Source organism: Coturnix japonica, chromosome Z (assembly GCF_054131305.1).
Source record: "Coturnix japonica strain WE chromosome Z, WE-NBRP24, whole genome shotgun sequence".
NCBI lineage: Eukaryota > Metazoa > Chordata > Aves > Galliformes > Phasianidae > Coturnix > Coturnix japonica.
The window spans coordinates 15,811,873-15,829,508 of record NC_140702.1 but is presented as its reverse complement, the minus strand read 5'-3'; the positions used below and the strand labels follow the sequence as shown (position 1 = coordinate 15,829,508).

The following is a 17,636-nucleotide window of genomic DNA, read 5'->3' as shown; positions in this document are numbered from 1 at the left end:
TTTGAAATGACATATCAACATTTTTTAAGCATAGCTTTTCGCCATAACACTACAGATTTATGTCTGAAATTGTGTAGACAGTAAGTAGGACTTGTGGATGTTTTATTATGCAATACTTCCTATATCATCTTTGCGGCACAGTCATCTGCTATAGACGTGCAATGTAAGTGCTATCATTGTGTAGTTGTTTTACCTCAAGACAAATTATTTGCTTTGCTAAACAATCCTCTGCTTTGAGAAACATTTGTTTTTTTCACCCTACCCGGCTCTACAGTACATGAGGTAGCTCAAAGAACTTTCAAGATCTTTCACATGACTACAATCCATATCTTCCAGAAAACCTCACAAACTTGTATCTACACCACAGATTGTTCTGTTTATTTAATACCATAGACCACAGAGCTAGGCAGCCATTTAACTAATCATTCTCCCTTTCTCTTATTTCTTGGCAGAGTAATTTCCACATGCAGGACATGCAGGACAGAAGAAAGATCTATAAAAGCAATGTGCATGCAGCATTATCTGTCTCAGTTACTACTAAATTTGTAGAAGTATAAAGAAACAATTCTCAATAAATTTGTGAATAACACAACGTATATTAAAATTTGTCAAGGGCAGGCCTGCCAGAAGCATTTTTTGATGTTAATGTTTTTGGCAATATGCTCTTACACAGAAAAAAGCACCCATAATGATTTAACTTTAATCATCATGTATAATACACACAGGCCATTGGTTGTGCACTTGTCTGTGTTTACACAGAACTGCTGTGTAATTCACACATGTACACAGATAGAAAAAGACAAAAACTCAAATTACAATGGAATATTAAAGAATAAATTTAAACTTTGAAAATAACTTTTCAGAGCTACAGTGACATGCAGAAATTTAATAACCACCATGTGAAATAAAAATTAAAAAAAAAAAAAGGGAAAATCAATATTTCCAATAATATGTAATTCTAATATAACACCATCATATTAACATATCTAAAAATCCAGGAAAAAAAAAATCCTTGAACACTCTATTTCCACAGAATTCTGCCAAACTTCCATGTTTAGAGACCTTCCCTTAACTTTATGTGCATGCAGGAATATCATTTCAGCTAAGCACCACTATTCAGTTCTCTGCTTACCGTATTCAGGATCTTGTAGTGAAATTATGTAAGTTTGAGTAGAAAAATAATACTGAAAAAGGCATAAATATTTTATTTTAAAATCCCACTTCAGTTTAGAGCTGTGAGTAGTATATTGCTGTGTCTTCAGATTAATAATGCAGTAGTATGGCTCTCACTGTGCTTCCTTTTATGTGCACCTGAAAAACCCTCTATTGCTTCACTACTATGAAAAAATTAAACAGACAAAATATAACTGATTAGCTGTAAAAAAAAAAAAAAAAGTACTTAATTTTCAGTATTTTACTTTTGGATTTTTTAACACCCATTTTAAGAGGATGAATTTAAATACTATATATCATGTACACATCTGCACAAACAGAAGAAAGAGCCTGAATTTTAATAACAATGTTCTGAGAGATTATGGGACATTTCACTTTTTTCCGATATATATAATACATAGGTTTAATGAGTTTAAAATACAGAAGGTCTTCTGCTGTTCTTCACTGGCATCAGACTTGATAAAAGATAGTAACATTTACAGAAAATATGCTTAGAAAAAGTTTACAGGTATTTTGTAGCATAAGATAGGAGTAAAAACTCAATGTCATTTTAAAGATAAACGTGCATTTTTCAGACCAATAAATAATGCTATAAATTCTGCTGTGCTGGGTTGCAAATAATCTCAGCCGAATAAAACTGCATGACATGGGATTTACTTATCCTGTATGTTCACAGAAACAACTTGTTCTCTGACAGCACTCATTCTTGGCAATTTATTGCAGCTGTCAGCAGCCAATTTGTTCAGATTACTGCTCTGCATAAAGGTGTAACAATCATGAGGATTTATTAGCTGATTATGGTAAAGGTGACAGTCAGGATCGCCTCCGAAAATGCAGATGATAAGGAAGTTAAATAATTACACAAAGATTAATATCATTTCACCTCTGTTTTGATCTTGGAATTATCTACATAAAATTATTGCAGTGTGTGTTTTTAATCACAGTAGTATATTGACTCAACATGGAAATGATTTCCTCAGTGAAAAAAACATGTGAATATTAAATGCACTCAGACTGAACAATATCCATATGTACATATGTATTTCTACCTATCAGATGAAATAATGACTAATGCTGTAAGTTCTCATGTTCACTGGAATGTAAAAAGGCTGTCTTAAGGACTAATACTTTCCAAACCAAATAATCTTTAAACCTTATAAAATTGGTTCTTAAGTTTTTTGTTTAAATATTCTTCTGAAGAACAGCAGAATTTGATCTGCTGTGTGAAACTCTATTATGGTCAAGTTCTGTCATACAAATCATCAGCAAATATACTCTTCTCCAAGTTTTTGTATGAGATCTTTTTGGAGGCTTTTGAAATTCTAAAATAAACACTGAAATGGTTCTCAGACTTCTTTTTGGGAAGGTATTCTTAGACGGAAGCTCACAATGCTCTACTTTCTTTATAGTCACATGGGGAACACATGCAATTGCAACTCAAATGTGTTTGATGAACACATAATGCTCAAAGTCAAGAATGGAAATAAAGCAATCAGCATCTCATTTCAAGAATCACCACACTGAACTTGTCTGGGTACCAAGACAAAGGTGGAACTTTATGCTAGTTCTGTGACAGCTACATCTTTCTCCTCTGAATTAGGATGCCATGCTGTCACTCTCACACTCTTAATACTTTCCTCTTTCTTAGAAGTCCCTTTTCTACTACCGTTCTCCTCATCTCACATAGCCCCAAAGCCAGTATATCACTTCCATGTCCTCAGACTTCTCTAATATCTTTTCTTTACCTTCACACCCTCAAAAATATAGCAAGCCCTAGCTCTTGAAGTCTCCAATTTGCCACATCCTGACTTCATTCCTGCTCTCCACCATGCTCCAAACTAATGATTATGATAATATACACAAGGCCCACAGAGTCTTGATTTACTTTTTAATTTTTTTAATAATTATTATTATTTTTTAAATTTCACTGATCTGCAACTGAGACAGAATACATGCCAGGAGAAAATATGACATAAATTATAAACATGAATAAAACTGTGAGCTTAGCAGTGGACAAGTAACTCAGTTCAAGGGGACTTCCAGTACTCATTTCTGCAAGGCACATGGTGCTTGTTCTGTAATCCTCCAACCAGGAACACTACCTTGCAGAAGCTTAGTAAACATAGCAGCTCCCGTACTGTTACAACAGCCCTGGAGTACAACAGAGTTCAGCATCTCTGGTGGCCCATGAGCCAGCAGAGCACAAGCTTGGATGGGGGACATGAGAGTGCAGCCATGACAAATCAAGATGCTGAGGGAACAGGAACACTCCTGTTTTCCATCCTCGTAATCAGTTTATTCTGGAAACTTAACTAGCTTTTGGGACACTCCTTAGCAAAGCAGCTCACCAATAGATTTTGCACAGGAAATTCCAATGACCTTCCTGAACTGCTCCTAAACAACCTTTTTCACAGTGTTTTCTCAGCACTCTGTTTTGTTGTTTCTTTCAGTACCTAAGATCTCTTTCAACAACTACACCTTCTCCCTAACCATAGTTTGATCAGATGGAAATTTCTCAAGACAAAATAGTTTTTACTCTCATTTAATTTAATAAAATTATTTCTATGTAACACAGTAGCTACTACTTGAACTTTATTCAAGAAGGTAGGAAGATCATAACAAGATAAAAAAGATTATTTTCCATCGCTGAGCTTACACTAGAACACCACCAGGAAGACTTTTATTTCCTTTCTACATGCTCACCATTCCTGGACACTGAGTCAAAACATTTAGTTTAATTTATGTGCCTTGAAAAAAACCACAGAAGTTTACTATGCACTTTATAAAATCAGTACGTATTTATCATAGTATATGCACAGAACAAGTCCTCACCAAAGTATATACAGCCTTCAGAAACAGCCTCAAATTGAGAAAATGGGATAGAGAGGTCCCTGCAAAGTACAGCTGTCAAGTGTCAGTGATTTTCATGCACAGTGACTGGAAAAGAGTGTTAGGGAGAGTGAGTATTAAGACCTATCTTTGTGTTCAGATTGATTTTGACAAATGACTAAATTTTTCATGGAAATCTTCATGGAAAGTAATGTGTTTGCAGGTAACATTATCCAGAGATATGCAACCACCTGAAGGTGAAATGAGAGAAGTGTCTGAAAGGACAAAGTGAAGAAGGATTATAAGCACACTGGTAGCCAGAAATGTCAAAATAAACAAATAAATAAATAAAGAGCAGAGAGATTTTGGTAGAAATACCATGGATTTTGTTAACGTCAATTCAGTACTGCAGAAACACTGAAGATGAGCTTTATCAGAGAAAGGAGTTTTTTAGTATTTATGCTATACAAAAAGTACATATCCAGGCAAACAAAAAATAACAAAACAAGATTTAAAAAACTTAAGAAAAGCGAAAGGCTCTGAGCATTTTTCATCGAGTGAAGATTTCCCATACTATCACACTTCATGTGCTTTAATGAAATGTAGAAATTACTTGATTCTTACTACTGGGTTGTCTCCAGTTAATAAAAAGAAATACACTCGAAGTTAAGATACTTCAAGTTTTTCAGGATTCTGAAGAGCTATCTAAATAACCATGTGCTTTAAGTTACACATTGTACTTCTCTAATTTCTCCACTGAATTCTTATATGGGTCCTGGAACAAAAAAAAATGTGTTTATTTTATGACAATCTCTTCAAAAGACTTCGAAGTCATTATTTTAATTACAGTAATAATAATAATGTAAGTATTACTTTGATGAAGGTACTCTGAAGTCATATAACAGAACTCCAAAACTCACCATGTTTTGGAAAACAAAGTTAAAGCTAAGCAGAAAACAGAAATGATTTCCCAAGATCTACAACATATTGAAATACACCTCATTGATTACATTACTTCTGAAAAATAGCCACTGTAACCGTATTTGCTGACTGAAGTACAAAGAAACTTTCAAATATACACAAACTTCAAATATAAACATATAATCTGTAGGGCTTTATGGTATAAAATAAAATACTACGATGTATACTGTTGGCAAGTGTTTTTTCCCAATATTTAGGTTGTTTGCCTTAAGTATGTTTGGCTTACGTCTTTTCTGACTTCCAACAATTAAACACACAGTATTATCTGACTGATCTAAAGAAAGCCATTAACCCAAATAGAAGCAAAAGAAGGAAAAGGCTTGTAGAAGAATAAACACATCTGTTGGATTTCCATTCCACATTATAAAAGCCGCTAAAAGCAATCCTACTAGTTAGTAATATCAGTGTCCCAATGAAAGCACCTATAACCAGTGTTCTAACAATCAAAGTACAGAAGTCTGATGGTTACTTTTATTGAGAAAGTGAGGATATCTACTACATTATGATGTAAATACTTAACTGAGCTTTCCAAGTTGCACTGACTGCCCAGCATCTATAAGACGTTTTTTCCCCCCTTATTAGATAACAGCTAATGCCACATATATATTATATATACTATATATATAATATATATTATATTTTCTAACACCATAAAAAAAAGCAGTATCACACAGATTTCTTTAATTGCATGTAGCCCAAGAGAGCTCTAATTTAATTCACAAAGTAGATTAAAACAATAAGATCAACATTTTGATCTTATGTGTGTATCACATGTTGTGAGAATTATTTCTCCTTCTAGCCATATTTTGCAATATGGAACCTCCTGAATCTTGATTAGAGTTCTAACCATGGGATTTTGGAAAACCTATTCCTATCAATTGGTAAAAGCTGCCACCTACTGGTCAATACAAATTATTTTACACCATCAAATTGAAGAATAAAATCAACCCAGCAAACTGTACTTATACCTCGTAAAAAACCCTCTGTCACCTTAAAAATAAAATAAAATAAAATAAAAAGGCAAGAACAAATGGTCATAAGAAACAGTTTCCTCGCCAAGGCTCATTTTAATCATCTGTTCTCGCCCCCAGAGAACTAGAAGGCTGTAATTGCACAAACCTGCCAATAAAATCATCCTTTTTGCCAGCATCTTTGTCCCACACGGTAATATCAATAATTCCACCTCGTTCTTCATAGAGATGAAAGTCAAACTGCTCCCTCCACTGAGGATTCAAAGTTTTTGGCATAATCTGAAAAGAGCACAAAAAGAAAGTCATACTACATTGTGTAGGCACACTGTTTTTTAAACTTTAGATTTTATATTTGATATTTGAGTCTGTCCAGGAAGGTTGGTTTTTTTTTTTTTTTGCAGCACAATAATCTTAAGGAGGGAGAATTTTAAAAGCAGTAATTAAAAAAGACTATTGGCCAGCTCTCTCATACTTATGTGACACATCAGCAACCTCCAAAATCTTACAGCCTGTCACCTTCAAAAGCATCCAGAACAAAGGGCTTACCCTGGGAATGGAACCATTTTTCTGCAGAATAATCATGCCCTATATTGAGTGACAGTTAGCTACAAAGTGCCTCAGCCTAAAGGAAAACAAAGCACCTGAAATGACAAGTAGATGGTGACTGAAAAGACTTAAACAGAAACAACTTGATGACCTCCTCCTTCCCTAGCTTCAGAAGCACTTGGAGAAAAATGAAACCATGGCCTACACGCTATGAAAGAATATTCTTTCACTTTCATTTTAAAAAACAAGAATTGGAGGAAAAGACACGCAGAATTCCACAGGTTACTCCTCTTCCTAAGCATCTCATATAAAAGTAGTATTCTGAATCGTTTTAAGGCCAACTACTTACAAAAATTGTACTTCAACAGACTTCAGCCTATGTACTTGTAAAGATGCTCTGCAGGACAGAAAGCTTGCAGTTTTCATAACCAAAATGCAAAAGCTGTTGCCACACTCATCCTAAGCAAAAGTTGAAGCTGCCTAGTACCTTGCTTATGAAGATACCACTCTTCTCTATGTTGATGAGAACCACTGCCTTGAAAAAATACCAACATTAACAATGATTAAGAGATAGTGGTGCTATTGAAGTGTTAAATTCCTAAAAGCATGAGACTTGATTTCCTAGTTTGGTTTTGTACATGAGAAGGTATGTGAGATTAATAATACACAAAACAAAACAAAACAAAACAAAACAAAACAAAACAAAACAAAACAAAACGCTCTTTTTTTCCTTTTTTTTCAAACTTAATAACATCAAAAAACTGAGTGACAACTGAGGTGAAAAAGTTGGTAGAGATGTACTCTGGAGTGGGTAAGAGGAAACAAAAGCACAGAATTCCAGCTAACTGCCTTCTCAGGCATTTGATAGGAACTCCCTGCTACAGAAGGGTCCTGATGCCATTTTAGAGGTGTAATCTCAGTACTATGCACCATAAATTGCTTATCACCAAGAATTTAAAAAAGGGTGAAATGGTCAAATGCTAATATATGTGTGTATATATGCATCTGTATAATATTGATCGCATAAGACCTATGCAGGTCCAATTCATACCACACAAAAAAATGGTAAAGAACAGTCACTCCACCCATCATAATGCAACAAAGATACTGAAAGTTGATCAAAGGAACAAATACATGCCCATATATTGAACATGTGTATGAAAACAACTAGCAAGCAAGTTTAATGCAATGAATTTACATTTCCTATCAGGCTTACTTTTTTTACAGAAGAAAACATGTGAATTGTTTCTCATAAAATAAATAAATTGAAGATAGTGTTAAATAGTATCTACAGGATATTGAGGGTGAAGATATGCCATTTAGACCATGTGTTTTCTATTGGTGCTGTTGAAACATTACGATTTCTGACATAAACTTTGATATAAATTTCTAAATATGCTTGTCATTTTGTGCCCATTAGGCAAAATGATTACGAACAATGATCATTCAGAATTAAACCTCTGAAAAATATCTCTCTGTTTGCCTCAAAATGTGTTACTGAAAATAAATAATGTAAATGCTTGGTAGAAAACAGATTTATTTACTTTTTCTCATTTTCGGAAACCAAATAATGAAAGTGAAGCTCTCTCTAATATCTCAGGCAAAACTGAAAATAATAAATACATATATAGAAACAAAACTGGACCTGACTTCCTCAGTAAGCAGTTCAAATGCAGGAGACAGACTGTGATCTAAATTAGGACTCCTGACAGAATTGTCTTCCCTGCAATTTTAGAAATACCAAGATACATTTTCAAAAGCTTAATCAAACACAGTAGTTAAAGAGCGGAAAACAAAATAAAATAAAATAAATAAAATAATAAAATAAAATAAAATAAAATAAAATAAAATAAAATAAAATAAAATAAAATAAAATAAAATAAAATAAAATAAATAAAAGCATTTCACACCTACTTAAAACCCCTATGTGATTCCTGACAAAATGTTCAAAGTACCAATTTTCCTGTTCAAGATAAGATGGGAATTATAAAAACAAACCACCACTACAGACAGAGAGATGGGATGTATGGCACAGAAGGCATGAGGTTTCAGCGGAACCTCAATTATCTTCTGGTGGTAATGTAAAAAATTAAGGTACTCCTATCTTCACTCTTCCTGTCTATAGAGGAAGCAGCATCTTTTTATGTTTGCCATGGCAAATTCTGAGATTATGATTTTGAGAAGAACTCACAATTTATGAGAAGCTTGTGGGAATCTACTATTTATCCATAAGACTAACTTAGATTATAAAGCCCCGTGGCTGGCTCAGAGATCTGCAAAAATGACACCTAAACACTTGTGTCCTCCTTACTTTGGCTTACTTCTAGCTCTCAAAACTACAAGGGCTACCATGGGCATAGAGAGAGGAAAATGCATCATCAGTGGTACCAGTAGGAAATAGGAGAATAAAAAATAAAAACAGGAAAGCCAAGGAGCTCTCTTCAATCATTTCCTCCATTATCTATCCTCCATGTTTGTTAAATACATACATATATAAAAAAATTAATGAAACTTTTTGCAAGGACACAATGAAGAAAATGAAGATACAAATATGACATTCTAATCATAAGTCTGTGCAAAGGATCCAAGGCTACTTGCATCACTATAGAAAATCTCAAAGGTGGTATCTCCTTTCCACAATCATTCTACAATTGTCCCCTGCAACAAATGGCCAATAGCAGGAAAAGCCTGTCTTTTCCTGTCTTTCCAGTCTTTCTGAAAAATACAGTTACTTCTTGTATATTATAAATACACCTCCTTACTCACTTTCTTTTTTAGCAGTCTTTTTTGCTGTCAATGAATCCCCAGACACAATCTACATAATCATGGGGGGAAAAAAAAAATAATCAAAACCAATAAATCAAACAAGCAAACAAGCAAAAAAAAACCCCATCCAGGCAGAAACAGAAAATTTCAAACACAGTCTATTGTGCAATTTAGGTAACAGCTAAAATTACCTTGCTCTTGTACTTCTGATGCCCCAGCCGGAACTTCACGTAAGGATCACTTAGTCCATTTGCATCCATTGCCTTAAGTTCACGGCCTTCTATCAAGGTAATGCTGACTATTCCTCTCCATAGCTGAGATTTTCTGTGCAGGTCTGAGAGACGTAAACTCTGGGTCTGAAACTTCAGGGAAATAAAAACATAAATTTAGTTAAGACAAATCCAGAAATTTTCTCTGCATTTTAATGTTAATCTTCACACTATCATGAATTTATAACAGCCATCTTGAGCCATTTTTAAGTTGTTTGTCAGTACACAAGTAAACCGCATTATGAAGAATTACTCTGAGAGTAAATGGTAACAGATGCACACGTAATGGCATATGCTGCTTTTGCAGAATGATACACACTAACACTACTTAAGGGAATTTTTGAAAAAGCAATTTTGGTTTTCCCTGTTTCACTTCTCCCCCTGCCAACAGAACTAACAACAACATTACACAGCCTCTTATATTAGTTGCATATGATTAAATGAACTTGAACAAACACTGAAATGCACATAAAGAACAGCGAGAAAATGAAACATTAAAATACAAACTTACCATGAGAAACATGGATCAAGGAAAAATGAAACAATAAAATCCTGTACCTGGCAACTATCTGTGGTCTCTAAAATGATCTGGTAGCCTCAGAAACAGTATGGAAAACTGAATCCATTATCGACACAGTAGTTCAAGACTTTCATTACAAGACATTGCTGAACCTCTGATTGGAAACGTGCACTTGTGAACTGAGCTTTTCTGGCCAAAAAAAATCCACATGGACATACATGAACTGAACAGCCACAGCACTCACTGACAAACTCTACTGTGGGAGAAGGCTGACTGGGGGGAACAGACAAATCTCCTCTGCTTCCTCAGGTACATAAAATGTGCTTTGGGGTGCATGGGAGAACATCTTTCATTCTGTAATTGTACTCATTTAAAATTACCTAAAGTTAGAACACTAGATAGTTATACAATATTTCAACCAGAAATAATTCCTTCTAGGAATCAAAGAGACTCATGTTCATCTGGATACTCATCTGTAAGTATATCAAGGCTGTATTTTCTTTATTACTTACTGCAGTCAGAGCAGAGGCTTTACATACTCAGGAACTGACTATGTAATAAAACTCCTGCATTGTTAGTTTCATCACTTGTAAATCCCCATTATCTCTATTAAGGGTTTACAGTGCCAATCTGGGATGAGTCTTTCACAGTAAACAGAAGTGAATGGTTGCAGTTATGCACATGCCCAGGGAAAGAATTTCACTTTTTCTTTCTTTTTAATTTATTTTTAATATATATATATATATATATATATATCAGCTATCGAAAGAAAATAAAAGGTAGACTGGAATATAATCTATGGATTATAACCTGCTCTCAAAACACTCCAGAGATAAGAGTCAAAAACAAGGGCTGGGTTTACTGGGGCTGGAGCAAACCTTAATAACATGCTTTTAGCAGTATTTCACAGAACATATTGACAGGCATTTGTATTTCTTAATAGCTACTCTTACAAACAGTATAACTCCTGCCAAAATATTTCACTATGTTTACTAGGAATCTACCTTCCTGAAGTTAACAATATGACTGCAGAGAGACTTCTCACAAAATTATCTTTTTTCTGAAGGCAAACACAGAACCAGGGAGTGCATCTGTGGAGTAACATTTGACTTAACCTGTTAGATAAAAGAGCAGAGTGACAACAGAAAGCAGAAATCCATCAAAACTTTGGGCACCATGAGGGAAACTCAGTAACCAGAAAAGACGGACTTACAGTGTGAAAACATGGTAAAACTATTAAACTCAATGAATTGTATTTTAGCAAAAATATTCTTTATACAGCAGTACAAAGCCAATGTTTCAAAACATTTTTGATGTAAAGAAAGGTAGATTTTTTCTCATTGTTCCAATTTCTTAGAGGGGTTGAAGCCAAAGGAAGACTGAATTGCAGTTATAACTCCACCCTTATTGTATGGTGACTAGAGACTTGGTGTGTTAACCTGGAAGGTAGCACAAGCACTGCAGAGTTATTTGCTGACTCCCCCACTTCCCATTGAGATTGGGGAGAGAACTGGAAAAAAAATAAAAAAAAAAAAAAGGTAGAACCTGCATGTTGAGATAAAACTATTTACTAAGATAGAGAACAGAAGGATAACAATTATGAGAAAGACATATATATATAAATGTATTAAACAATTGATGAACAAGGAATCCCTCTGACGCCCAGCTAGCCCCTGAGCGGGGAAGTGTGTAAGATGATCTCCCACCCTCTTCAGAACTCCTTCTGCCTGGTGTAGTATAGAATATCTATTTGGCCACTTTGAGGAAGCTGTCCTAATTCTGTTCCAAGCTCCTTGGACCTTTGCTGTTAATGGCCTTGGCTCTGTACAGCTCTGCTTAGTAGCAAGTTATAAGCATTGGAGGTTATCAAGATTGTTTTTCTCCTAGAACCAAAACAGAGCATCATACCAGATGCTTTGAAGTTAAAAGAAGAAAAAAGAAAAATCTTTCCCAGTTGAAACTAAGACAGAGATACAGGTTGAAGAATAAAAAATATGAAATAAGTACACTTAGAAAAACATTTCATACTGGGACAGAAGCAGTGGCTTGGTTGAAACTTTTCGGCAAAGAATTAGTTTCTAGTTAGTTTCTTTAAGAGTCTAGTTAGTTTCTTTAAATGTTGAATGTGGGTCCAACTGTTTCCAGAATACCATCATGGAAAATAGGCATTTAATTGCATTTACAGCTGTGGAATTCTTTTTAAAGTAAAACCTAAGCACAATTATTATTAGTGAAGTTTTTACCTCACTGACAAATAAGGCAGTGAATCGTCTAGAGGGCACATTTGATACAAATTCCATATTTTCAACAGTATTCAATATTAGTTGCATTTGAGCGGCTGACACCATATGAAAATATATTATTGCTGTTTATTGTTTTTTTTCAATGACCAGTACAGAGTATAACCAACCAATGTAATTTTCATATGAGGTGGAAAGGCAAGATCTAGAAGATCCATCAGAAAGCATGTAATGACAGAGGGGTCAGACCTCATGACAGAGTTCACAAAAATCAGGCAGAAATCTTGAGAACAAATTTTAATGTTTTGCTTCAGAAAGCCCTTTCAGTTCGGCACCAATCACGCTGCTTATGACATGCAAAGAGACCACCAGAGACCAGCAGCACGTTGACTGATAGCAGAGTTGCTGTTCAAATTTCAGCCTTTAGGAATAAAGGAAACTGACTGCTAAAAATAAACTGATACATGCTTGCTGCTTCTTCTTGAAGCAGGGAATTTGGACAACAGTTCTCTTCTCCTCCTTGCTTTATCAGTCACACACAGGTACATTAAAAAAGCAAACTGCAAAATGAAGACATACTAAAACTGCAGGGCTACCATTAAATGAAGCTAAAGCTATTGAGGTTTCCTGGACATGAAAGGTTGTCATGGTTTTGTAACTTTTGCTATTGGTATTCCACATCATAACATCATGTGGAGCACAGAGAAGAACTACATGCCCTGGAGGAACTCACAGTTGGAGAGGGAAATATGTCACAGAAGTGGCACTGGCTCTCTCTCACTGCCTGGCAGCAGGTGTGGGTGTGCTTCCAAGCTGTGGCACCTTCCATTTCAAAGTAGGCATCTTGGTCTTCAGAAAACTCTCTCTCTTATTTTACTTGACTTATTAGCCTTGATTACATTGGTATTACATTGTGTTATCTTGTATTCCAGTATCATAGTTAGTAAAACAAGTTTTCCTTCTTAGATCATTGCCGCTTCTCTTTTTGTTTCCTTGAGCTCAGCTCCCATCTCCCTACCCCTTTCCCTTTTTCCTTTCCTATCTGTTGGGGGCTGGGGGGCCCACAGGCCTACTGACCGCCTGTCATGGACATAGATTGATCTAGATAACTCTGTGACAAAGGTACAGGCTGTGTGGTCGTTTACAGCAAGAATAACTGCTTTGGTATATTTTTATGTATTCATTTATCTATTTTTATTTTTCTGGGAGATGGAACAGCATCTGAACAAATTAACCACTCTTATTCCTGGCAAACTCATCCTTGCCCTCAGATACTACAGATATAGATATTATTTCTGATTTCTACACAGGAAATTTAAAACAGTAAACAAGAATATTTAGATTCCAAGTCAAATTTGTCAAAAGTTAAAATTTAGAAAACAAAAAATTAAAGTAAGACATTTCATATTTATCGAGTTCATTTCACAGAGTGAGGGAGATGCATCATTTCTAGATTCTTGCTTAGGTATCTGAGAAATCTTCTGTAATCCAGCTCACAGCAGGCTGTGAGACCAGAAGTAAAACCATGGTATGTATACATATACATATATATATATAAAAGACATCAACATGATTTTTCCTACAAAATGATATCTTAAGACTTGCTCTTAGCTACCTTATTTCCCTTTAAGTAACGAATACTGCATCTTGTCTTCACTCTTCACCACAAACCAATAGAAACATGGGAAAACTTTTGCGGTTTTTTTTCATAGTTTTTAATTACTCTGGGAATAGGTATGATAGGTATGCAGGTATATTTCATAATACTTCTATCTGGAGAAACTGGAGATAATGTCTACATAATATCACAGTTCTGAAAGAAGGAAAATCAAGATCTCAGGTCACAGGTAACTATAATTAACATGGGATTTTAAAAATGTGGACTGTGAAGCTTTACCTTCTTTCTCCCCAAAGAATATCCAGATTTGGACTTTTGAAAGGGAGTCTTTTGTGTCAAAAGATACTTAAACCTGCCTACAAGAGGTAAAGTCACATATTTTCGAACTCATACACTGACATAATGCTTCTTCATACTTGTTCTATAATTAGAATGCAAAAATATCATTTTTTGATCTGATAAAATTAGTTTAAATTTGTGTTCCATCTATTTTTTCTGTATCTGGGATAGTCAGAAGGGCATGCGAACAGCAGAAAATCTGCTGATACCAAAATAGAACAGTATGTCAGATACAGTACAACGAGCTGAAAGATGGTATTACGTGGTTTAATATATGCCCCTGCATGTGGGCATATATTACTGTGTATGCACAGCAAACCAATTAGGCTTAGCAAGAATGCAGGTGTTGTTCCCAGCTTTGTGTTCTCTTTTATGCATTCCCAAACTCTTCTTGGGATGCCATGTAAACACATCTTATTGACATGAAGGCAAGCTTCACCTTTGACTTAGGCTCTTGCCCATTCAGGGCAAAACTGTAATTTAATCTATGGACCAGGCTCTTGTCGGCCAAGTCTTCAAGAGCTTGTTCTGGAAGAATGTATTTATCAATGCAAATTTATTATTACTTTCTTCAACCGAAGAGAAGCCTTAGAGAATACTTCTGAAAACTCTGCAAGTACTTTTGGATACTCAAGTTATCTTTGAAACTCTGGCCCATAGTTAGTTGGAGAATTCTCACCATCTGTCCTTCCCAAGCCTGACCTGTCCAACCTTCATGCTATCCAAGGCACTGCCTCTCTGTTACATGTGCTTGTGCCCATGTGAACAGATTGCTTTTACTAAATCTTGTTACATATACTGCTAGGACACACTTTTCCTCTCAGTCTAGAAATGCAGAACATAAGAGTAGTTCACCAGTCAGGACATGAGGTAAGCTATTGGTAATGACTGCATCTAGACACTGTTGCCGGCAGAATTAGATGCCTAATAGAAACTTATTTTGAAGATAAAAGGTCTTAAAAAATAAACATACAATGCAACTATGTTCCCACAACAGCATCTCTATCCAAAGAATTACTTTGGGTAGAAGCCTTTAAATTAAATACAACCAAGAAAGAACATAGAAATGATAGAATTATACTTCTCTCCATTGTGAAAAAGAGCAAACATAGAAATGCAGGGCAGTGAAACAAAAACACCAATGTCACTAACTGCTGCAAATTCAAAGAAAAAGTCAGAATTCTCTCCCAATAGAAAGTATAACACTTTCAAAGGACATCAGTAGCAGATGAGCTTCTAAAAAGGCCTTCAATTGGATTGTGACAACTGCATTTAATTACTGCTTATGGTAAGCAGTAATTTTATAAATGGATTACTTCTGTTGGTTTCCATGATAGGGAAGAACATTCATCTAAACCTTCTACTAACAATAACTTACATACTCAGGACATTCCCATTCCAGGTGAAGCTAATCTAACTTATTCAGAACCTAAGACATTTACACTGCCCTATCTCCTGTGTATTCTTAATAGGTCTGTCCTGTAAATCTGGTCTAGGACGTTCACTCTAACAGTCTAATGTTGTCACTATTGTATTGATCCTGTGGTGACAAAGCAATATTTGCAGTAAAAGCTAATACTTCTGCAGCATTTCCTTCATTTTTGTGGTGTGCAGCGCACAACCACCTTGCATTCTACTCAACTGCAAGGAAAGCCAAATGTACTTGCTGGAACCAGATCATATGTAATATAATGAAGGCTATTCAGTGGAGTAAAAGCAGTCTGTAAGCCTTATATTTTCTGTGAAAAGACCGGAATATTTAAACAAGATAAAGGTATACTGTCAAGAATTGCTGGAGAATCTGTGTCAGTTTAATTCTAACCTTCACCCTTGTCATCCTCCCACCAATTCCTCTTGGAAACTGTGGTTGCAAAGCTGGTTTCTTGATGATCATGCTATTTCCCACCATCCTAATATTGAACTGAATGTGACATAAAGAAGGGCAACGGCCATAAGACTTGACAGAAGCTGCCTGTGCTTTTGGAAGTCAGAGCCTGAACCCAGAAACTCCACTCAGTGAAATTCTTCTTTGCTGTTTTGATTGATAACTATAATAGCTTCTACATTACATACTGTTAATGCAAATATAAGCTTCACCAAATATTTGCATAATTTTTATAACCAGATGTCTAACAGATAGGTGTATCTATTCTGACGTTTTTTTTACTCCTATTCCATTATTTAGTAGCTTTCCTTCACACGCTATTTACAGCTGATAAACTGACATTTAGAAACCCATGACTTATAAAAGCTAGTATTTTCTTAATTTATTTTTCTAAAATAATAATAATTATAACAATGCCACCTTCTATTCCAAAATTTTACTTGGTTTTGGTTCAAAGATTCTAAATGTCTCCAAAATCCTTCAGTTAATGAATGTCATGCAACTCTATGTTTCTGATTTTCTTTGTTATCCTTAAATTACAATTTGCTATTTCCAGTCTCTACTCAAGAGGCATCTCTCATTCCAGTGGAAACATCTTTATTTCAATTTTAAAATAGCAGAAGTGCTTCGCAGACTTTTTCATGTTAGAAGGCAAATCAGTAATCACATAAAGCAAACATCTTTATTTAGGAATGAAAACATTAGGAAATAAGGTCATCACTTTTGGCATGTTAGTTAGTGCAACTCAACATACAGGTTTTCAGGGAAGCATCTGAACTAAAATAAAAAAACCTACCACCAATTAAGAGCTGAAAGTATATCACACTTTTGCAGTTTATTTTTTGTTTTAAATATTTATGAGTTGTAATCTTCCCTTTAAAAGTACATGTAAAGGGAATCTTGTCACATAACAAAAACAGTAAACTAAAAGCAAAGTGTAAACTACTTTAATCTACTTGCTTCAGGAAGTAAAAATATTATTTAAATCAACTTAATTAAAGAAAATACAGCCTCTTAGTTATGACTTTGTTATGAAAAAAATATTTTTTTACTCTTAATTTATACACAACCTGTTGCAACCCAGACTAATTCATCTTTATTTCTAGGAAGAATAGACCTTTTATTTTAATTAACCACAATTTATTCTAATTTATTCTAATTTACACTGAAAGAGCTCACCACAGATTAACATTTTTAAAGAACCTGACCTGCAACTGATAGCAGGGTTCTGGTCCTTCAGCCTTCTGCAGAGGTGTTCCTACATGCTCTGCCACTGTCAGTGAGAGAACATCCTGCAACAACTGTTAATATAACAATCTGACCCAAAAACTTCATGACTTTGCATTGGGTCTGGCTGGGATGGTTTTCAGCTTCTTCACAGTACCTATATGGTGGTGTTTTCTGTTTGTTGCTAAAGCAGTCCGATGACCCAGCTGTATTATGGCTATAGCTGAGCAATGCACAGTGTCAAGATTTGGTGCTGGTCAACATACAGCAGA

General features: G+C 35.1%; 1 protein-coding gene across 20 annotated transcripts in view; it reads right to left on the bottom strand.

Moving 5' to 3' along the window:
• Positions 1 to 17,636, bottom strand: part of MCTP1 (multiple C2 and transmembrane domain containing 1) — a 242,401-nt gene that overhangs the window by 117,702 nt on the left and 107,063 nt on the right. For all 20 annotated transcript variants that reach the window (XM_085528959.1, XM_085528962.1, XM_085528964.1 and 17 more), the window contains 2 exons: positions 9,458 to 9,628; positions 6,103 to 6,233 (listed from right to left, as the gene is read on the bottom strand). In XM_085528959.1, coding sequence (XP_085385085.1) covers positions 6,103 to 6,233; positions 9,458 to 9,628 — 302 coding nt within the window. The remainder of the gene's footprint in view (positions 1 to 6,102; positions 6,234 to 9,457; positions 9,629 to 17,636) is intronic.